The 24,099-nt window shown below is 38.1% G+C and overlaps 1 protein-coding gene across 1 annotated transcript in view; it reads left to right on the plus strand.

Annotated features, from left to right (window-relative positions):
• Positions 1-1,479: 1,479 nt before the first annotated feature.
• GABRA3 (gamma-aminobutyric acid type A receptor subunit alpha3) overlaps positions 1,480-24,099 on the plus strand; it is a 136,246-nt gene continuing 113,626 nt past the window's right edge. Inside the window, exons 1-3 of the mRNA XM_008160660.3 lie at positions 1,480-1,634; positions 9,374-9,495; positions 21,046-21,113. Of these exons, the coding sequence (XP_008158882.1) occupies positions 1,495-1,634; positions 9,374-9,495; positions 21,046-21,113 (330 nt within the window). The 5' untranslated portion in view covers positions 1,480-1,494. The remainder of the gene's footprint in view (positions 1,635-9,373; positions 9,496-21,045; positions 21,114-24,099) is intronic.

Here is a 24,099-nt window from a genome sequence, read left to right on the forward strand (position 1 = left end):
GGACTACCGTATTTTCCTGCGTATGCGATGACTTTTTAACCCAGGAAAATCTTATATGCCCAGTCGTCTTATACGCCGGAAAATACGGTAAGTTAATATAAAATTCTTCTATTATTATGTATCATACTACATATCATAGTCTCGCCTTCCAAATCATGGGTATTTGCTTCTGTTCATTAGCACCTATTCGTAGTGTAAAGGTTCGCTGCTTATTTATCACGATTATTTGAATGTAACTCATACTAGAATAGCATAGTTGCACACACACTATTAATCTCTTCTCTTATGCAGCATGGCCATCTTCTCCAGGATCATTAATTATGCATTTGTGTTTTCTGAGCACCCACCATGATTATGTCTTACATTTCGTGGATCATTTCTGTAATTTGGACTTATATCCTGTACCAAGTCTCTCTGTTCCTGTAAAGTAATTGTCAATCTTGCATTATCTAATCATTGATGCTTGTCATGTGATTGATCATATAACATTAGGATCTGCCAAAGCACTGTGGATGTTTGGACATATATTATGGTTTCTGCCTATACTAGAGTTGTCTGTGCATACATCATATTTTCTTACTTATATGCCATGAACTGTTCTGTTTTTGTTCATTTCTGTAAAATGACCATCATCTCCTATACAGCTTTGAATCATGAATGCTACAGCACATATATTAGATTGACAAGAAATTGCTATTTTGTAAAACAAAATTGTTGCCTATTAGTCCATAATTTTATGTGATACAACCTAATACTATGACTACTTATTCCTATATGTAATGTGGACATTTCATTATGTCAGAAGTCCATGTTCTCCAGTATCATAGTTTTCTATGCCTATACCAGATTGTGTTGGGGAGCCTGTAGCTAGTGTATTAAATTAAGAATATTCATATTATATAAGCTGTATAATGAGGAGGCACAAGCCACCTACACAGGGTTTTCAGGAAAATTGTTTAATTGAACTGTATCAAGATGAGAATCAATCCTAATTAAGCTATAAAGAGATTCCAGGTCTTAATATTCTGGTGTTTTCTACAATACTTGACTATGGCAAAGGCATTTGTGGCAATAAATATCAGAGAGAAATGGTGGAAAATAAAATGAAGACATGAGAGATTAATTTAAATTTTTGGATTATAAGAGATGACTGAGGCTGAGAGAAATTCTGTGAGTCACCTAATCATAAGAAGACAAGGAAAGAAATGGAGCTGTAACCTAAGGCTGCTGTTTTAGAGCTCTTTACATTACCTTTACTTAGATGGGCTCTGTTAAATTTAAAGAGGGGTAGGTTGGCAGTGAATTTTGGTGACATTGATTAACTGGAGAATGGGAATTGTCACATCAAGCATTAGGTAACTAGATATCAGGGAAGTTAAATGAGTCTAATAGAGTTAAAATATTTTTTGAAATTTCTTCTTTCTCCTTTCCCTTGCCTACTTATTCCCCCTTTTCCTTTCCCTCACAGGACTCTCCAAGTTGGTGCCTAAGAAGATGATAATCAAAAGAATGAGTTACTTCTACATAACCAGCTTTGGGCTTCTCTTCCTGATTAATATTCCCCCTGAAACAACTGGCCAAGGGGAATCAAGACGACAGGAACCTGGTGATTTTGTGAAGCAGGATATTGGCGGGTAAGATGGCTTAATGCTTAAAAAAGAATCCTGTGATAAATTCTTGTCTTGGACAAAAAACTTATTTTTTTTCCAGATGAACTAAAGTACTCTGGTCCTTGATACTAGACATTGCATTGAATTTATAAAAGCATAAACAGCTCCGACTTTCAAGGTAGAAAGAGATCTCTTGGGCAACTTCCTAGCCCATGTTTGAATTTTCTCTATAACACCCAAAAGGCAATTATGTCCAATCATTTGCTCTCAGTCTTTTTTAAATCTTCAATCTGTCCCTTATTTTTTATTGGCTCTGTCCTATTAATATTTAAATGTGATCAAGAATCTTCCATCTTAAATTTAAACTTTCCTTCAGATGGTGCCTTAAATCTTTTCTCCTCTTTACAGTCATCCTTCTTAAAGGAGTGGTTTTCTTTGTTTTCTCTACCTTTCACTCTGCTCCACTGGTGCTGACTTCCAACCCCAGAATTCTAAGGCAACGTAAGCAACCAACATGGTCAATGTTGACTCTGTTGCTAAAATGATCACTTGTCTGTTCTTATCTCTCTATATAAAAGCCTAATATGTAAATTGCCCCCTCAGGAGTTCAACCGGGAGTTCAATTGCTTGCTATGACGTGCACTGACCACCAGGGGTCAGTGTGGAATGAATGAAGGCCCCAGCTGGCATCCAGAAGGCCCTGATAGCGTGTGATTGCCAGCCAGACCTAAGGACCCTACCCGTGCATGAATTTTGTGCACCGGGCCTCTAGTACAACATAATTTCTTTAGTACCATGTGGCAAAATTCATCATTGTTGACTCTTTCCTCCTTCCTTAACTCCTTTTTATTATGAAATAAAACATCCATAAATATGCATAAAATAAACAAGTTTAAACATAATTCTTTCTTTGACTTCAGAGATACCACAATGCCCTGGTTCTTAGATTAGGTTCTCTAGAAGCAAGGCCCAGGACAAAGACTCTTGTAGTAGTCCAAGTGGAAGAAAACATATTCCTTTTTTTTTAAGGGAATATGTACCATATTTCAGTGCCTAGTAACCTGATATCATTGAATACAGCTGGAAAGAGATCCACACAATTGCTCTCATGAGCCAGTGCTAGCCAGATCCAATAATTAAATATTATTGAGGACCTGAAAGAACTTTAGTTTATGTGGGTTATATCTATAAACATTTATAGCATTAGAAATTAGAACAGAGAAATTCTTTTTATTATTATTATTTTAAAAATAATTCTTTATTGTTGAAAGTATTATATATGTCCCCTTTTTCCCCCCATTGACCCACTCCAGCCCGCCCCTGCCTCCTCAGCCCCAAGCATTCAGCACCCTATTGTCTTGCCCAGGAAAAGATTTCTTAAGCAAATGATTTATTGAGAGAGTGCTCTCAAAGAAAGTTATATGGAAGTAAGAGAAGCAAGTTGGAAAGAGGAAGAAGTAAAGCAAAGGCAATTTCACTTAAAGTGTAGCTTCCATTTGACCCCACAGGGTGCTATCGAACATGAATGGCACTAAAGAATTGGCCCACCTTGAGGCAATGGACTTGGGCTTTTGTAGCCTCACCTCAATCATTCATTGCCTGAGGACTGAATAGAGGAAGAGATAACCTCCTAGGCTCCCTTCAGCAGATGGTAATACTCTAAAGTTGTTGTGGATGGTTTCCCTGGCCTGGTAAAAGAGATCTAGATATAACACCAATATTACACCGGGGTTTCTTTATACTTTTATGTCTATGCTTTCTATAATATTTTCTACAATATTGCACAGCTATATCAAGGCTTTTGTGATATGAAGATCTTTTGTAATCTGGCAATCTTCTTTTCTGTTGTTCATTGCACAGGTAATGGTGGCTTTTGCTTTTTTTGTTTTGTTTTGTTTTTTGTTTTAAATCAGGTGCTCTTTTTTACTATATAGACTCCTAAGTGACTTAATCCATCCCCATGACATGGTTACCTTACATATATACCAATGACTCTTATCTTAATTACTGTTCCTAATTTGGCTATGGTCCCATATTCTTGGAAGCATTAAGATTTGCTTCTACACCAAAACCGGTTTGGCTCAGTGGATAGAGTGTCAGCCTGTGGACTGAAAGGTCCCAGGTTCGATTCCGGTCAAGGGCATATACCTTGGTTGTGGGCACATCCCCAGTAGGGGGTGTGCAAGAGGCAGCTGATCGATGATTCTCTCTCATCGATGTTTCTAACTCTCTATCCCTCTCTCTTCCTCTCTGTAAAAAATCAATAAAATATATTTTTAAAAAAAGATTTGCTTCTAATTCTTTCTGCAGGGTTGATTACCTTAATGTACTCTGAGTCTTTCCCTCTCTGGGCAGAGGGCTATAGAACTGGACTAATATGTCTTTAGTACGTGGCCCATGTGCGGTTGTTTTTGTTCTTTACCCCACTCTGGAAAAAAAAAAAGATTAATTACAAGTATCTGATTTCAGTGTGCAATAATAGATATTCTAAGTAAGGAGGAAGTTCCAAATACACAAACCTTATCTCTTCAAGTATTTATATTAAGATTTTTCAATATTCATATTATTGCAGGTGTCCTAAATCTAACTATATATTGGACATGGCCACTTGGCTACTTCATAAACTGTTTAAGCTAACTATGTCTAAAATAGTAGCATTATCTCCATCTCTCTCCTTCAACTCTAAAAACAAAGAACAAGCAAACACAACATGTATCCTGTTGCTCAAGCCAGAAACTTGGAATCATTTTGGCCAATTTTCTACCCTTCACTCTTCAGATTAAATCAATCACCAAGAGCTGTCATTTTTACCTCCCACATCCGTTGGATTCATCTACTTTTTTCCAACTTTCCCACTACCACTCTAATTTAATATAATGTTTTCTTCTACTTGGACTACTACAAGAGTCTCTAATTGGTTTTACTTCCTAAAATCTTGCCCCCATTCAGAGTAACTGTCACTCTGTAGCTAGTGTTTCTTCTACAGTGTATGTTAAATCATATATTTCCTGTTTAGAGTAATTTAATGGATTTTTATTGTCCCTAGATTAAAATCTAAACTTAACAAGATTTTATAAGGCCCATTAAGTCCTAGGCTCTACCCATCTTGTCAGCCTATTTTTTAGTCCTCCTGTCACCAAATTCTGTGTTATTCAGCTATATTGAACTTCTTTTGACTTTTTTATAAAACTTCTTTTGATACAAAATCCCATTTCATTCAAGGAATATCATTACTAGAAATGATCCCCTTAGCCTTGAAATAGTTCAGTATTACACAGTGTATTTTATTCTTTGATAGTGGTTTTTCTGTTCTCATTTTACATTTGGCTACGGTCCCATATTCTTGGAAGCATTAAGATTTGCTTCTAATTATTTTTGCAGGGTTGATTACCCTAATGTACTCTGAGTATTTCCATCTCTGGGCAGAGGGTTATAGAACTGGACTAATATGTCTTTAGATACTTGGCCTATCTGAGGTTCTTTTTGTTCTTTACCCCACTCTGGAAAAAAAATTAATTCTGCTTTATTAACTTTTCATGTATCTGATTTCATTGTGCAATGATAGATATTCTAAGTAAGGAGGAAGTTCCAAATACATGAACTTTATCTCTTCAAGTATTTTTATTAAGATTTTTCAATATTCACATTATTGCAGGTGTCCTCCCTTTTCCCTCCTTTTGCCCACTCTACCCATCCCCATCTCCGCCTCCCTTGGCCTTCACCAAATTACTGTCCTTGTCTGTAGGGTATGCATATATGTTCTTTTTCTAGTCCTTTCATCTTCTTTATCCACTCACCCCCACTCCCATCCCCTTGGGCACCAGCCAGCTTATTCGATGCCTCCAGTTCCATGCCTCCAGTTCCATTGTGTTCATCAGTTTATTTTGTTAATTATATTCCACATATTAGTGAGATCATATGGTATTTGTCTTTCTCTGACTGGCTTATTCCGCTTAGCATAGTACTCTCAAGGTCCATCCATATTGTCACAAAGGATAAGAGTTCTTTTTTTTTTTTTTTTTTTTTATACCTGGGTAGTATTGGGTTACTGTACCATAGCATTTTTATCCACTCATCTTCTGATGGGTACTTAGGCTGTTTCCAGATGGTGGCTATTGTAAATAACGGTGTTATAAACATAGGGATGCATATATTCTTTTTGATTGGTGTTTCAGGATTCTTAGGATATATTCCCAGAAGTAGGATTGCTGCATCCAAAGGCAGTTCCATTTTTTAATTTTTTGGGGGAAATTCCATACTGTTTTCCACATTGGCTGTACCAAATGGCATTCCCACCAACAGTGCACAAGGGTTCCCTTTTCTTCATATCCTTGCCAGCGCTTATTGTTTGTTGATTTATTGATGGTAGCCATTCTGGCAGGTGTGAGGTGATACCTCAATGTTGTTTTAATTTTCATCTCTCTGATGATTAGTGACCTTGAGCATTTTTTTCATATATCTATTGGCCTTCTGTATGTTCTCTTTGGAGACTTTATTTTTATTTATAGATTTCATATTGCATTATGCTAGTTTAAAGCATATATTTAAATAATTCTTACTATGTACCTAGCATGAGTCTAAATCCTTTACATATGCTGACTTATTTTTTATAACAGATCTGCTAGCTAGTTGCAGCTGTTATTCCTGTTTTAGAGATGAAATATGGAAGCATGGAGAAGTCAAGTAACTTGCCAAAGCTCACACAGCTAAAAAGTGTCAGAGCCAGGACTGAAACCCAGACAACCTGGGTCTAAGAGATCTTGTTATCAACTGCAACAATATATTGCTTTTCATGCATTTGGTCACTTTTATTTAAGAACTAGGCACATGCCCATTTCTTTTATGTACATGAACATTTAGGTTCATATAGTGATCCCTCAATCTCTTAATACTTAATATATCAGCCACAGACTGACTGGCTGGCACTTGCTAAAATGGGGCAGGTCCAGTTTTCTTATAAGACCTGAAGGAATAAGAAATACATTTCCCTTTTGAAGTAGAAATGTAGCATTTGTGACACAGGCCATGGATGGACATTTGAAGCCAAAATGAAGAATACATGGTAGGTGGTGCTATGACTTCCTATTGCATGCATCACGTCATAAGGCAAGGTCGTCTCAGTATTACTGATGCTAAATATGATCTCTTGATTAAGGTGATGAACATCAGGACTCTCCATTGTAAGAATACCAGCCACCAGTATTGATTGAGATATTTGAGCTTTTGCCCATGGGAGTGTGGTAGAGAGATAAGAGATAATCAGGAAGAGTTTTGCACAAAATCAATTGAGCTCCAACAGACTTTCATGTAATGTGGATTCAGAATATTGGTTGATTGAGCCAACTATAGGCTATCACCTGGAAGGGTGTCTGTATATATCTCTTCAGCATATTGATGTCAGTTAGTTCTTCACTACAGTTCCCTTCTTTCTTCCTCCCCTCCCCCTTCCCAATGAATCTGTATCACTTTTAGCACTCTGTTCACTAAACCAGGCAATCTTTATACTCTTCACTGGGTTTCAATGCCTCTCTGGCCAAAGCTTCCTTTATAGCTTTTGGTTGATGGTGAGCCAATATTTTGTTACTATTTAAACTTGAATAATGCATTCAAGTACATAAACTACTATTTTTTTAAAAAAGAAAAAAAAACAAATTGTGAATACGTCTAGATATTAAGCATTAAGCTTGGCAATTTTAATATAGTATTTAATATATGAATAATAATACAACATACCTATGAAGTTATTTTAATTTTAAAGATGAGAAAACTTACTAGAGGTGCTATATGACTTGCTTAAAGTTACATAACTGATCAATTCAAATGCATGTCTCTAGATTCTTTAAGCTTAGTTCCATTTTTCCTTCCATGAGTATCTATTTTATCATTTGATTATCTCAGAATCCCTGTAAGCAGGGAAAGATTATTTACCTTGTTTTACCTTTTTTCCTTGCTCTATCGCAACATGTAGAACAGTAATAGGTACATAGTTTATGCTTAATAAAAGATGTATTGAATGATCAAATGAATTAATTAGGTTTATGAATTAAGGGGGAAAATGAGGGCTCAAATGAATTTTCTGGGATTATTAGCTAGAGAGTGACAGTTTAGAGCAACACTGTTCAATTCAGATGTTTCTACTATCCTGTAGATCTTTCTCAGTGTCTTTTTCAGAACAGGAACTTTCTCACTGCTGGGGATAAATATTGATGGGGATACTATTGAGTGTTTCTTAAGACTCCTCAAATGTTATTCTATGTCTTTTATAGCCCTGAGTAACTGGATGCTAGGAATAATTATTATGTATCTACTAGTGGCCCAGTGCATGAAATTCGTGCACATTAAAAGGGAATTAATTAGAGGAAATATTTTAATATTGCTATTTGCCCTTTCTCTATAATAGAAGTGTCTGGCCGGCCCTACCCCCACTGGATGACACCAAGACCTGGCCGGCCCCACCCCCGTCAAGCCCTGCTGGGTGGGGGACGCAGCCTCACGTCCCGGAGCGGGAAGGGGGGCACAACCTCAGGTCCATGGCCCCAGCACCAGGACGGGGGTCATGGCCTCAGGGGGACCCACAGAGCCAGAGGCGCCGAGACCCACCTCTGCAGGTCCGCACGCACATAGCCTCCTGGTGATGGATTGTAACAGAGTGAGGGCATCACGGCGTGACAGCATGAGGGCATGACAACCATTTGTATACTAGCTCTTTACTATATAGGATTAATTGCAATCTCTGGGTCCAAAGTAAGAATGGGGAAGGCAAACCTAAGGAGATACAGCACTGTAACTTACTTAACTGGTCTATTCAAAATAAATCACAAATACAGCTGGCACGAGGACCCAAGATTTCTGACTTTTGATTTGTTACTTAATTTCACACCATGCTTCTTGACCCTTTGCAACTACCATTTCTTCCACAATTTTCTCTTTTCCCTAAACTATTTAGGGCCTTTATTTCTAGTCCTGTCAAACCACAATAAGCTCCTCAGAAGGGCCTGATTAGGTGGTTAGTAAAGTAGCTAATGCTTTGAAAGGCTTACAAAAGGCATAAAAAATGGAGAAGTAGGAGGTAGCTAAGCATTACTAGAAAACCAGAGAACTTAGATTACAGTCTTATCTCTATCTCTCAGTAGCAATATGTCTATGGGCAAATTTGGTGTCCTCTCTGAATTTATTTCCTTATGTATAAAATGAGAGATTTTAGGGAATCTCTTAAGAGTTCTGATAACTTGAACATTTCATGTATTACTATAGCTTTGTTGCCCTATCTCCTTAGGTAGGATGTAAAAATACTAGATACAATTCAAAGGTTTGTCTGGCTCTGTTGTTCTATGAACCTATGTTTCTCTAGGCTAGAAAAAGGGTAAGTTCTTAGTTTAAAAGTTTTCCATGTTTTATTTTGAGTTCCTTTCATTTATGCAACAAAATTTGCTGAATCAATTTTATGCCAGGTACTATTTCTAAGGACATTCTGTCCGGAATTTCTCCTTGTGTTTCTCCACTTCTGGGTTGGGGCTGGATCATTTGTTTGGTAAAGCTCATGCCAATGCTGGAATAAGAGTACAAGTATAGTGACCACTGTCTGCCCTCATTCATAGGTAATCATTGTGACAAATAGGAAGTGCTTACTGGTTTGGTTAAAATACAAGGCTATTTAATTGACCCAGTCTATTGATTGAAATCTTAAATTAAAGTGTTTAGAGATGAAATTGTTTTTTATTAAGAACCATTCTTTTTCATTTATTTTCCTTCTATATCCCCAGACTCTCTCCCAAACATGCCCCAGATATTCCTGACGACAGCACTGAAAACATCACCATCTTCACCAGAATCTTGGATCGTCTTCTGGATGGCTATGACAACCGGCTGCGACCTGGTCTTGGAGGTCAGTTATTATTTTAAGATCTTCTGCTTGGCTATGTTCATCTAAAAAGGTTCTTTTAAAAATATATATTTTTTATTGATTCAGAGAGGAAGGGAAAGGGAGAGATAGAAATATTAATGATGAGAGAGAATCATTGATCGGCTGCCTCCTGCACACCCCACACTGGAGATGGAGCCCACAATCCAGGCATGTGCCCTGACTGGGAATTGAACCATGACCTCCTGGTTTGTAGGCAATGCTCTGAGCCATGTCGGCCATGGTAGATTGTTGTTGTTTTTCTTAATCAGAGTTTTGGCTGTTTGTGCCTGTGTTCCACTATGCAGCTTTGCCTTAGTGGCAGAACTGCAAGAGAAAAGAAAAAAAAAAGGGTTCCTTCACCAAGTTTTGAATCCCCTCCATAAATTAACTGTTTGTTTGTGTTTTTTGTTTTTTTGTTTTTTGGTTTTTTTTAACTTTTCAGAGTCCTTGAGTAGGTGCTTTTATATTTTGTCCAGAGATTTTATTTAGAATCAGTGGGAGAGAAAGACTTCATTGCACTTAATCTACCATCCCCAGAAGCCACTTTAGTTCTGTTTTAATTTTAGGTTTTCACCATCTTTTTCTTATGGTCTAGTTGTTTTGTGGTTTTCTTCTACTCTGAGCCCTATTCCAAAGTGCATTTAAAATAGTATTTTAAAATATTTTCTCTATTGTGATATTGCTAATCCACTCCAAGTCCAACAAGTTTACTTGGCTCAATTCCTAATCCCAAAACTATTTCTTTGTATATCATGTCATCCACACCTACTCCCCAACCCAAGCTTGTATCCTCAAACAGAGCCCTAAGCATCAGTTCAGCTTTGCTTTTTCTATCTTCTTTAAAAGGAGAGCCCCAGCTCCAACCAGTAAATACTCGGCCTGTTTCCAGCCTTCCCTTTTTTACAGAGTAATATTTTAATCTCTTTTACTGCAGTTACTGTCAGACTCATAACTCTGGCTTTATCCTTACACCTTTGTTTTGTTGCTATTCCATGATATTTTGATCTTTTATTTGAAACAACTATATCGTTTCGTCATATATTTCATGCTTTATCTCTCATTATTGTGTGTTTGGATCAGAGTGGTTATACTGAGATATGAAGTTACTTGTGCCATCTTATCTGGAAGTCCCAAACATTTCTTAAGGATGGTAATGTATATGACTCTGGTAGCATCTTATAATATATTTTGGCCTTGGAAACCATAGTATTTTTTAATATTTGAATAATAACAAAAGCAGCTACCATTTTTAAATTAAATTTTATTGGGGTGACATTAGTCTACATGAACATATAGCTTACATGTGTAGATTACTGTTATAAGATCTGTATATTGCACCATGTGCCCACCACCCAAAGTCAAATCTTCTCTTGTCACCTCATATTGGGACCCCTTTCTTCCCCCACCCTCTTCCCTCTGGCAACCACCACACTGCTGTTTGTGTTCATATGTTTCAGTTTTATATTCCACATATGCATGAGATCATATAGTGCTTAGCTTTTTCTGTCTGATTTATAACTACCATTTTTATAGATAAGGAAACTAAGGTATAATTAACTTGAAGTAGGACCAGTACTCCATATTCCTATACTGATGGTTTTGCCATTTATTAATTTTATGTTTAAGCTAAAATTCAGTAGGCCCTGGGAAAATACCAGAGCACCCTTGTAACATTTTGGGATATTTCAGCTCTTTTAAAGATTCTGTTACTTCTCCCCTGGCTTTCAGCTTTTCCTGTAGACATTGTGTTTTCTTGGTCATTGTTTGGGCACTGCATCAACTTCCTTCTCTAATTTTGTTATAATGTTGTCCCATGGAAACCCTCTTAGCTCTCAGGAATGGACTCTATTTGCAGGAAAGAGCTATGAATCTCTGTAGAGGCTGCTCTCTAATGTTTTCATTTCTTCTACAGCTGATACTGACATTTCTTTCCATGTGGATGGATAGTTCAACATATTTACCCTTTTCGGCTGGAAGTACAAATCCAGTTATTGCCATTGGTCCCTATCACAGGAAAGAGAAGTCACTAGAAAGTCTAAAGGAAAAGATATTCTAGGAAGGTGCTTCTGGAGACCTATAGTAACACCCCTGGGAGCATTGAGCACAGCATCCTTTTTAGAGAAAACTGAAAAATACTGCGGGGGCCTGATGCGGCAGGGGCCAAACATGGCGGGGATCTCCCTTTTCTGTGTCCCTCACGGAAAGAGAGATGAATGAACGGGTTCTAAATGGAGGCGGCCAGGGATTGAGAAATAATAGAAATAAAGAAAACAAGATGCAGAAATAGATTCATGAAGCTAGGAGCCTGGGTGGATCTTTCTGTGCCTGGCTGAGGCCACAGAACAGATCCAGACTGCAAAGCTGAGGCTTTATTTATAATCAGGGACAAACAAGGCAATTGACAATGTTCTTGTAAGTTTCACTTGTTTTGGCAGCACTTGCTGCCCCTCCCACAGCCCACTAGCTACCCAGGAAAGATCTAGGGATCAGTTACAGGATCAAGCTTAATTATGCTTAGAGGACTGTGCCCTTCCAAGCTTGGAACTTGTTTGTGACTTTGCCAGCAGGTCAGTCCGAGACTTAACCCTATAACCGCTTCCTACAAATACCATTTGAATATTTTATTCCCATGGAGCAAAACCTGGATATTATTATTTTTTCTATCTCCTTCTTTACTGTTTTAGTGCTTATTTCTTCCCTCCCCCCCCCCCCCCCCGCCTACGGTGCCTATCTCTTTGCTCTTTGTTTATAATTTAGTGTTCCTGATCTATTCTGGGTTTAGAAACCAGGAAACCAAAGATTTATATAGTAGTTTTAAATGAACTTTAGATATTTCTGTGCTGAAACCCATCATGTTCTAGATAAGGAAACTGAGGCTCAGAGAGATAAAAGTGCCATTCAAGATAATAGAGTTTGTCGGTAGCACTGCGCGGGTTTGTACCAAGATCTGAAATGAGATTCAGTGTTTTTTGCATTATATCCTGGGTAAGTATTGGGTTAGGTAACAAATAATAGGTGCAGGGGAACGGTTGCAGGGGAGAAATATCCAGAATGAGTGAAAGACAAATGCAACCATTTGAATTAAAACTTGAGATATGTTTTGGTGCTTTACAATTTAACTATTAAATACTAGATTTAAAGGAAAATGAAATGTAGAGGGTGATGGTACAGAAATCAGTGTTTTTGTGGAATTGGTGAAAGGAGTTGAGTGATCTGAGTGCTCTAATGCCAACAACTGTATCTGGCTTGGGACTGAAAGGCATATTTTAGGGTCTCTTTAAGACTGAAATTCCTGAGAATTTTAGGAAATAGGCAGTTAATTTTGTTCTGTACTCCCTGTGGGAGGGCGAAGATTCTAGCAATAGTGGAATGAAAGAGAACCCACAGTGATTAGGTAGGTAGTAATTGTTGTCTCTTTTAAATATTGTGGTATTTTTTACTGGTGTGTTATAAATATGCATTGTGTATAGCTAGCTATTGAAGATTTGCTGTACATTTTAGGTACCAGACACTAGATGGGGCAGCATAAACGCAGTGCTAGATTTCTAACAGACCAAATATGAAAGTTGTGAGTTCTGTCAAAACAGCCTGCAAAACGATGTGTGAGTCAATTGCAAAGTTTAACCCTTTGCACTCGCTTGCTTTTTTCTCGATTCCTTTATTCTACTCGGGATTTAATTTTTTAAATACCCCAGATTTTACAAAGCGCGGCAGTAGAATAAAAAACTGGAGTTTCTTTTCATACAAACTTATTTATTTGGATTTTTTATATTTCAAATTATTGATACATTCAAAGAGTATAAAAAGAGCTGCTACCGATGCTAACCGTGTCGAGTCACACTTGACATCCAAGTGCAAAAGGTTAAATTATAGCTCAGGATCTCTGACACAGACTCATAATTTCTGCTTCCTTAGGCCACCTGTTTCTGATTCCTCCAGAGACTTAACCTGTAATTAATGCTATTGGGAGATGGGTCACTGATTACTTACCCCACAATGATTGTCAAAGACAAATGGAAAGGTAATTAGCATGAGAACAGAGCAATCCAGCTCTCCAATCCTTGAGGGCCTGTCAAGGTCACTGTAGCCCATTCCATAAATCCATGTAGCTAGTTGACCCAGACTGCTAGTCACATGGGACTTCATTTCCAGCAGCTTAGTCTCTTTTCAAGATGAAAAGTGTGCACAACAATAAACACTTATTCTCCAAAATTTCCAGTGATATGAAAAGTAAGAAAACAAAAATTTCAAAGTTTTATTTATTTTTTGTTTAGCTAACATCCCAATCCTCAAAGCCTCACTATTCTTAAGAAAACTGTCTTTGGGAATAACTGAAGAGTACATCTGTGCTTAAAATGATTTAAAGGGGTATAGTTAGCTTTTGTTCATATAATTCGTTTTAGGACCTTGTCTCTAGTGGAATTGTAACAAACTTTTTCTACAAAACATATTTCAGGAATGACAGTAAAATTTTAGACCTGAGCTAGAGAAAAATGAATGGGGGATGGTGAGGGTCCATAAAACCATATCAAAAGAGGGGAGACACAGTCAATGGAAATAAGGATATTTAGTCTGAAAAGGAACAAGAAGAACAGACTAAGGGGTACTGTGATCACTTTCTTTTGATTTCTGAAGGTTTTTAAACCTCAAAAGAACAAGAAGCAGACCTGTTGTGTGGGTCCAAAGGGCAGTGTTTATGTATATGCTGGGGTGGAGCACTATAATTGGGGCAACTACTCTGGTTTCTGCTCAAAAGAGAAAATTCACAGTTTCTTGGGGGATCTATTTGATATGAGCAATATATTTAATATAAACATAGCGATCACTTATTGGCTTATCTTTATTCTTTTATATAAAAAACAAGCAGAAATGGCATAGAGACTGGTTGATGAGTTTCCCATTGATGGGAGACTCGATGCCACAGTAAATTTACAAAAGAAAAGATAATTCTGGTGAGAGTGGGCATCCCTGTCTTGTTCCTGTTCTTAGGGGAAATGTTTTTAGTTTTTGTCCATTGAGTATGATGTTTGCTGTGGGTTTATCATATATAGCTTTTATTATGTTGAGGTATGAGCCTTCTATTCCCACCTTGTTGAGAGTTTTTATCAAGAAAGGGTGTTGGATTTTGTCAAATGCTTTTTCTGCATCAATTGATATGACTATGTGATTTTTATCTCTCAATTTGTTTATGTGATGTATCACGTTTATTGATTTGCGGATATTATACCATCCTTGCATTCCTGGGATAAATCCTACTTGGTCATGGTGTATGATCTTTCTGATGTACTGCTGGAGCCGATTTGCTAGAATTTTGTTGAGGATTTTGGCATCTATGTTCATGAGGGATATTGGCCTGTAATTCTCACCACTCCTGTTTGACATAGTACTGGAAGTATTAGCCATTGCAATTAGACAAGAAGAAGAAATAAAAGGCATCCAAATTGGAAAAGAACAAGTAAAGCTGTCTTTATTTGCAGACGACATGATATTGTACATAAAAAATCCGAAAGACTCCGTCAAAAAACTAATAGACTTAATAAATGAATTTGGCAATGTAGCAGGATACAAAATTAACGCCAAGAAATCTATGGCCTTTTTATACACCAATAGTGAACTTACAGACAGAGAGACTAAAAAGGCAATTCCATTTACCATCGCACCAAAAAAATTAAGATACCTAGGAATAAACTTAACTAAGGAGGTAAAAGACCTATACACGGAAAACTACAGGACACTGAAAAAAGAGATAGAGGAAGACGTAAACAGATGGAAGAACATACCATGTTCATGGATTGGTAGAATCAACATCATTAAAATGTCCATACTACCCAAAGCAATCTATAGATTCAATGCACTCCCCATTAAAATACCAATGGCATATTTCACCGACCTTGAAAGAACTCTCCAAAAATTCATCTGGAATAAAAAAAGACCCCGAATAGCCACAGCAATCCTGCGAAAGAAGAATAAAGTAGGAGGGATCTCAATACCAGATTTCAAGCTGTATTACAAAGCCACTGTTCTCAAAACAGCCTGGTACTGGCACAAGAACAGACATATAGATCAGTGGAACAGAATAGAGAATCCAGATATTGACCCAAACCACTATGCTCAATTAATATTTGACAAAGGAGGCATGAACATACAATGGAGTCAAGACAGTCTCTTCAATAAATGGTGTTGGGAAAATTGGACAGATACATGCAAAAAAATGAAGCTTGATCACCAACTTACGCCATACACAAAAATAAACTCAAAATGGATACAGGACTTAAACATAAGACGGGAAACCATAAAAATACTAGAGCAATCCACAGGTAGCAAAATCTCAGACATATGCCAAAAGAAATTCTTCACTGACACTGCACCTAGGGCAATGGAAGCTAAAGAGAAAATTAACAAATGGGACTACATCAAAATAAAAAGCTTTTTCACAGCAAAAGAAACCATTAACAAAACAACAAGAAGGCCTACTGCATGGGAGAACATATTTGCAAATGGCATCACTGATAAAGGTTTGATCTCCAACATCTACATGCAGCTTATACAACTTAATAAAAGGAAGATAAATGATCCAATAAAGAAATGGGCAACAGACCTAAATAGAAGCTTTTCAAAAGAAGACAGAAGGAAGGCCAAGAGACACATGAAAACATGCTCAACGTCACTAATTATCCGAGAGATGCAAATCAAAACAACAATGCGGTACCATCTCACACCTGTCAGAATGGCTATCATCAACAAATCAACAAACGACAAGTGTTGGCGAGGATGCGGAGAAAAAGGAACCCTCGTGCACTGCTGGTGGGAATGCAGACTGGTGCAGCCACTGTGGAGAACAGTATGGAGCTTCCTCAAAAAACTGAAAATGGAACTCCCATTTGACCCAGTAATCCCACTCCTGGGAATATATCCGAAGAAACTAGAAACACCAATCAGAAAGGATATATGCACCCCTATGTTCATAGCAGCACAATTCACCATAGCTAAGATTTGGAAACAGCCTAGGTGCCCGTCAGCAGATGACTGGATCGGAAAACTGTGGTACATCTACACAATGGAATACTATGCTGCCATAAAAAAGAAGGAATTCTCATCATTTGCAGCAACCTGGATGGAATTGGAGAACATTATGCTAAGTGAAATAAGCCAGTCAATGAAAGAAAAATACCACATGATCCCACTCATTTAGGGATAGTAAAGATCAGTATAAAGTGACGAACAAAAAGATAGATACAGAGACAGTAAAGCATCAAACAGACTTTCAAATTACAGGGGGAAAGTTAGGGAGAGGTGGGGGAGTTATGAAATCAAATGAAGGACTTGTATGCATGCATATAAGCATAAACAATGGACGCAAAACTCTGGGGGGGGGGAGGGCATGTGTGGGTGTGGGGTGGGGGGGGGTAATGGTAAGATATGTACACAGATAATACCTCAATAAAAAAATATTAAAAAAAAAAAAAAAAAAAAAAAAAAAAAAAAAAAAAAAAAAAAAAAAAGAAAAGATAATTCTATTTACCTTTGGTTTCAGAGGGTAACATTGGAAGGAAATTGGGTTCCCACAGCAAATTAAGAAAAAGCCAAAGAGCATCTGAAAACACTTGTTTAAAAAGCAGTGGAAATTCCTCTTATCCACTCATTAATTTATGTTTCACATTTGTCTCTCCTAAGAAGACTGTAGGCAGGAGCTATAGTATAAGTTAGAGCCATTATCAGGTTTAGCCTAATTCACTCATCTTTTCATTTATTCAAATGAAATGATAAATTCCTAATAATTCCCTCACACAGAGGAGCTGTAGTGGTGGGTAGATATTGTCTTCTATATCTGGGACCCAAGATCTTAAACTTCTGGGTAAGTTCTGTCCACCTGGCTTTATTGTATCACCTCTGGAATAGTATTAAACAGAAGCAGCAGTTAATGTATACTAAACACTGGATCTGTTCTAACTGCTGGCCTAAATGCTGGCCATCTCTTTATTTTCTTTATTGTTGAATGTATTACAGATGTCCACTTTTTAATATCATCTCTTTAAATTCTCTGAAAAATTCTGAGGTAAGTGCTATCATTATTACAATTTTTCACATGAAAAAACAGATACAGAGACAAAAGGCACATGAAGAGTAAATGGCAGAACCTGAACTCAAACCCAGTTAGTCATGCTTTTAACCACTGTGCCATACTTCTGCAGGACACTTCCCTGAGTATTGCTATATCCTAATTCAAGGCAGCTGGATTTTCTAGTCTGTAAATGGGATTTAGCCATTGGGTCTTGGTGGTCCCTGTGTGGAACACTGGAGCACTGTCAAGTATCCCTGTGTTTGCCTGGCCATTGAGTAGAGGGCCAGAGATCTAAGGATGATAACATAAATTCACAACCCTCCCTCACTTGAGCTGCCAAGACATAAGCGACAATCCCTGTCTCCACATCCCTCTACATGAGAGATTTCTGGCTACTTTGATGAAAAGAGCATTACCTCTCTTTTTCTCTTAGCATCTTCTCTCTTGCTTTCTCTTTCTCTCTCTCACTCTTAGTTCTGGCTATCTCTTGCCCTGTAACTTTCTGTATAGTTAGTTTTATTTCCTCTTATCAGTCTCTTTCTTTTCCACTGTCCTATTTTTTTACTTCTTCCTATTCATACTTTCTTTCCATTTTCCTTCAATCCTCTTCTAATGACCTCTTTCCTATTCCTTTCTTTCCACTTATTTTTTCTCTCTTCCTTTCATTTTACACAACTTCTCCTAATTCTCTTTATTTGCCATATTCTTACCAATTGGGATAGAAATGGAGAAGAAAGAATTAGGTGTCCAGTGTACAATACCAAACTTCCCAACTTTTCCTGCAGTAAAGCCAGTGAAAGTTCTGTAGCTTGGCTAAGCCCTAATTTGGGAAATCAGACTTTCCCCACACTGTTTATTTCTTAGCAATCGATGGGTGCCTTTTAAATGAACACAAACAATTGAGAGAGGAGGAGCATCAGATTTGTACAAAACCTCCCAACTTCCATAGGCAGCAAAAAAAGCATGCCTTTTGTTACCATCTGGTACCTTTAGTTAGATACTTTTTGCTTGGTGCTACAGTCAGAGAGTTCCTAGTAGAGTTCCTCTGTTCTGAGTGAAAATTCAGAATTTGACTGGTCCCAAACCCTCGTTGTACAAGAGAGCAGCCAAAAGGAAACAGTCTTGGTAAGGCATTTAGCAAGCTAGGTCTCAAAGATCTAGAACGCAAGCCTTCCCATTCCAGCCCAAGACTCTTTTATTTTAGCTACTTCCCTTTCTACCACCAGTGACTCTACTCTCCCATTGAAACTAGAGCAATCTTCTGCCACTTGACTTTGCCATCATTCTCTCGCTCTCTCTTTCTTCTCCTTCTTCTTCTTCTTCTTCTTCTTCTTCTTCTTCTTCTTCTTCTTCTTCTTCTTCTTCTTCTTCTTCTTCTTCTCCTTCTCCTTCTCCTTCTTTTCCTTCTCCTTCTCCTTCTCCTTCTCCTTCTCCTTCTCCTTCTTCTTCTTTTTTCTGTAGTCTGGGTCCCCTGTTTTTAGGCTGCATAACTATCTTGCAATTTTGCAATTATATTGGTTTAGAAAGTTGTTCTGTGTCTACCTATGTCCTGCCTGGCATACTAGATTCAAATATAATTGTTTGAATTATATTTGAATTTCCCATTAATTAATGAATTTTGTTTTCTGTACTAGGAGAAAGAGCAGTGCTTCTCCAGCCAATGAACCTGGCATTGTATCTGAAGGGATAGGTCTTTAGGGTGCATGTTCTGGGTTCTGAAGTGTTGTCTCTACTTCAAGCACAGAAATGGCTTCAAAGGATGCCTGTGCCCTAGATGAGAGCCTATTTAAAGCACACCTCTTGTTTCAGAGACTTGGATTTTACTGATTAAGCTTGGGAGTAAATTGTGTGTTTTAGGAAATTGATTATAGTGTTTATTATTATAAAATGATACTCATGATCTCTTATGAAAATGAAATGTTTGTGGATACATGCAATGGTCTTGAGCATACCAAGTATGTGAGTAGAAGAACAGTGTATTAAGCCTAAGGGATGGTTCTGGAAAGTGGGAAGTCAAGCAGATCTAAAGTACATGTGGGCCAGAACCCAGGACTGGATGAATAGAGTGAATATGCTACACATGCAGTAGGTGTGTTCCCTTTTCCATGAGGGAAAAGAAATAGTGCCATAGACTGCATTAGCCAGTCTCATTATATACATACATTGAGTCTTGTGTGGACTTTGTTTGCATTAGCTGTGTTACTGGTGTGCTCTACTGGGGTCATCTGTGCTGGGCTGGAATGGGACTTGTTTGAATTTACTGTAATGATGGAGTGTTTGGTAGGTTGGAATGGGCTTTGTTAGGCTGGACTAAGCAGCCCTATGCTCTGTTTGAGGTATGCTGGAGTGGATGTGTTAGTCTGGGCTGCAAAGGGGTAGACAGGGCTGACACAAGCAAGAAAAGAGAAACTTAATAGTGTAATAACTTTACTTTTTTGGGTATCATTTTTCAACTTGGCAAATATGTGATGAATTCATCCATTCATACCAAATTATTCAGTCATCACTATCTGAGTAATAGGTTCCTTTTCTATTTATTGAGGATACAGAGATAACAAAACAGGGAAACTGCCCTTCAGGGATTCTTGGATTAGCTAGGAAGGCAGACTAGAAAGCAGACAGTTATAAGAAAGAAAAATAAATGCAAAGAGAGTGTATGAGGTAATGTCAGTCATCTCCAATATTTGTCACTTAACCCAACAAAAGTTTCTCACTCACGCAAAGTCTATTGTAGATCTAGACACTTTTGCTAATTTACCTTTATATTTGAAAGTATTACAGATGTCCCTTCCTCCGCCCTATGACTCACTCTTCACCACACCTACCCACTCCCCAAACCTTCACCACACTATTGTGTCCATTGGCAACTCTTCAGGGCAGTTGTCCTCCATGTGTTGGCTCATCATTCCAGGCTATATCAATCTTATGGTAGCTCCACATCAACATATGTTCCCATGATGACCATGGCAGGGAGGGGCTTGTATGGGACCATAATTATTCCACCCAGGGAGGGACACATATTACTTCCTCACATAAGCAAAACGAGTCCCATGACCCCTCTCTACTTTAAGCAGGCAGGGAGTGGGAGTGCATTCATCTTATGTTCCTGGAAGTGGAAGAGAGTTGGATATTGGAATATTTGTAACCTACCACAGGTAAGGATATTCCCAGTGTGAATGTCCACCACAGGTGATTCCAGAGATCTCTAAGGACTCTCACTAAGCTTTGGGATTCTGCTGTCATTCTCAATAACACCTAACGGAATGGACTTTGTATCTGTACCTAGCATGTTCTCCATGAAGAAATAGTATAAGTAAGAGGTTTTTTTAAGGGGTTCCCCTCTGACTGTGCCAAATATCCTTTCTCAGATGTAGCAAGCTGGTTATCATTCAGAGTATTGCACTGGTCTCTCTCAGAGCTAAGGCCACAGGTTTTCATGACACTCTGCTTTTCTATTTTCTTTGGCCCAGATGCAGTGACTGAAGTGAAGACTGATATCTACGTGACCAGTTTTGGCCCTGTGTCAGATACTGACATGGTAAGTGTAGTTCCTGGTAAAGTAAGAGTGAAAAATGATACAACAGATAAAATAAAATGTGTTTTTTCCCTACAGCAGGGCCTTGTAGCTATGTCCTATGGAGAAGTCTTATCTCAGATGAATTCCCCACCCTCACCATCCTACATTTAGCTGAATCCATCTCTTGCCATGCTCTCCGCACATATTTACATAAAAAAGCATATATCCTCAACAGGAGTATCCTTCCCTTCTTTCCACAACACATCTTTCAAAATCAACTTGGCTTCCTATCCACAATTAAACTTTCCCTGACCTCTCCCTTCACATTTTGCCATCACCACACAGGATTAGTACTGATAAGTCATGTGAAGAGAGCATTGTGGTGGGGACTCTCATCAGTGGTATTATCAAGGAAGTCTGTTCCTTGCAAACAGGCCCAGGGACTTGGCTTGGCCAGGGTGATGTAGAGTGTTTGGAGTAAGAGTCTAAGCTACTTCGGGAAACTGATCCTTCTACTGATGTGAGCAGTTAGAGAGCTTTGGAGCATATTTAAGGAACAGGGCAGAGCACAGTAGAGCTAGAAAGGGGATGACTCCTAAATCATTTGCAAGGACTTTCCCTTCTCCTATTGTTCTCCATTGCTGCCAAAGCAAAGAATGCAGAGGAGAGTTGAGACAGGAGACCCCATCCTAATGGACCATCTGATTAATACCAACTAAGTATCAGATATTGATTGAATAATTATTATATCAGGAAACAGAAAAGCTATTATCTGCTCAGTATGCCTAGCAGTTATTAGATGCTCAGTAAATTTTTGTTGAATGAGTGACTTTGTGTTGAAAATAACAATTTTTAAATCAGAAGACATATATTTAAAAATATGAAATGTCCATTTTTATTACTTATTTTTCTCTGTATCTCTATCTTCAGTGAGACTACTACTTAGCAAGGGACAGGGCTTCTTTAGACCTGTTGGGTAAATATAAACAGTGTATAGGGACATAATAGAGGTTTCCCTGTAGGTAATATAGAACCATTGAGTAGGGCAGTAAAAATATGCTTTGTTTTAGAATGATTGATCTGGCACTCTGTACAGGATGGACTATAAGAGGCAAAATACTGGAGGATCAGAATTGATTTAGGCATGTTGACTTCACAGGACTATCCCTTCAGTCACACAGTTCTAGGAGTCAGTTGGAGAAGCAGGTTAGTTCTCAGGAGAGGGAGTCATGAGTGATTGTGAGGGAAGGCAGGGAGATAGTAGAGGCCTAAACTTTGTATTGCAGGTGTGGAATAAAGAGAAGGGTGTGCATGGATATAGTAGACTCCCTGTAAACTCCTTAAGGGCAAGTACCAAGTCTTTATGGTTTCTCTGGCTTTTAATAGAGTGCTTGACACACAGGGAGAGCTCAGTGAGGGGCATGTTTGACATGGGGGGTATAGGAAATGGGTCTTTCATAGGGTCAGCAGGAATGCCTTTATGTCTATCTTACCTCTTTTCAACTTGTTGACTATTAAGTCCCATAGATTCAGATCTAGGTGTGCATTAAAACTGTTACTAGTTGGTAATTCAACAAGTACTCCTTAAAAGTCCAAATCTGCATTAAGGGGTTCTGGGAATCCCTATATTCAGAGAGAGCTCATAGGCCATTGAGGATAACCAGATTAACTAAGGATATGCAGCTCTCTCTTTCTATTGGTGGGTATTAGTTAATAATTAGGATTTTCATAAGAAAGCAACTGAACACACACACACACACACACACACACACACACACACTCACACTCACTCTCATTCAAGTGCCAACATCCACAAATACATTCAGAAAAATGTATATGCATGTAAGAAAATACACACAGAATACAAACAACCCACATGTTACCCTAGGCACTCCATAGACACACATGTACAAATAGATTCCTAAATCTAGGGGTACTACAAACACACAAACAGTCCCTGCCCAAACCAGCTCTTATCTTTGCTCCTTCCCAACCCAAGCAGGCCAACCCTGAAGTCATTTCAAATAATCCAGACTTTCTATCTCTTTTGAAGTTTCATGTTCCACTTGCTTGTTTGTTTTTCTTCCTCAAGATTAAGTAGAAAAATGGCTCTTTCCTAATAGGGAGGGAAGACTTTGGTCAAATAAACCTCAGGTTAATTTTTAGCTGCACTTCCATCCTATCACAAGACAGAATAGCTATCATCACTCTGGCTGGGAAACACATTTCTGGTGTTTTTAACAACTTCTTCATTGAAAACTTATTCATGTGCTACTTGGTAGACTGGGCAATTGACCCAGGGTCAGGGATGACTTTTGATGAAGCATCAGGCCTTAGCAGCTAGTTGAAGCATGAACCCAGGCTCCCCCGAGACCACAGACAACATGGAAAAATAGATGAAAAGTTATTATAGTTGGCTGGGTTCTTGACTCATTTGGTCTAGAATACTTTTTAAGGAAATAGAGACAGACTTTTATTCATAAAGTGAGGGAATTATGGTGCCATTTTAATCATTGAACCAGTACCACCCATAATCCTTTATAGCCATTTCACTCCTTGGTCAAACACTGACCTCCAAAGACATAGATCCTGTATTTGATAGAAAGCTCCATGTCTGTTTTGTTAATATCAGTACCACCAACGCCTAATTCAGTGTTTGGTATTTGGTAGACTCTCAACTGTTTATTAAATACAAAAATGAATGAGATGGGAAAAATTAAATTTGAGGATAAAATTATAACTGTGTTCCTCCATTTGACTAAAAGTTCATCAAAGGGAGAAAACATGTCAGGTACATTTCTGTATCTCCAGCACCTAGCACAGGAATTGACACAGGTACTCTGTGTTTGCTGAGATTAAATGAAATATTAGTAATAAGCCCTGCAGATAAAGACGCGAAGTAACTTTCTTCAAGGGATGCTGTTGAATAGCAAGACTAATGAATTTCTGATTGATGGCTCCAAGCTTTAAGCTTGCTCATTGATGTTTTGGTGGCTTTTCCACTCAT

This window comes from Eptesicus fuscus, chromosome 1, assembly GCF_027574615.1.
Source record: "Eptesicus fuscus isolate TK198812 chromosome 1, DD_ASM_mEF_20220401, whole genome shotgun sequence".
NCBI lineage: Eukaryota > Metazoa > Chordata > Mammalia > Chiroptera > Vespertilionidae > Eptesicus > Eptesicus fuscus.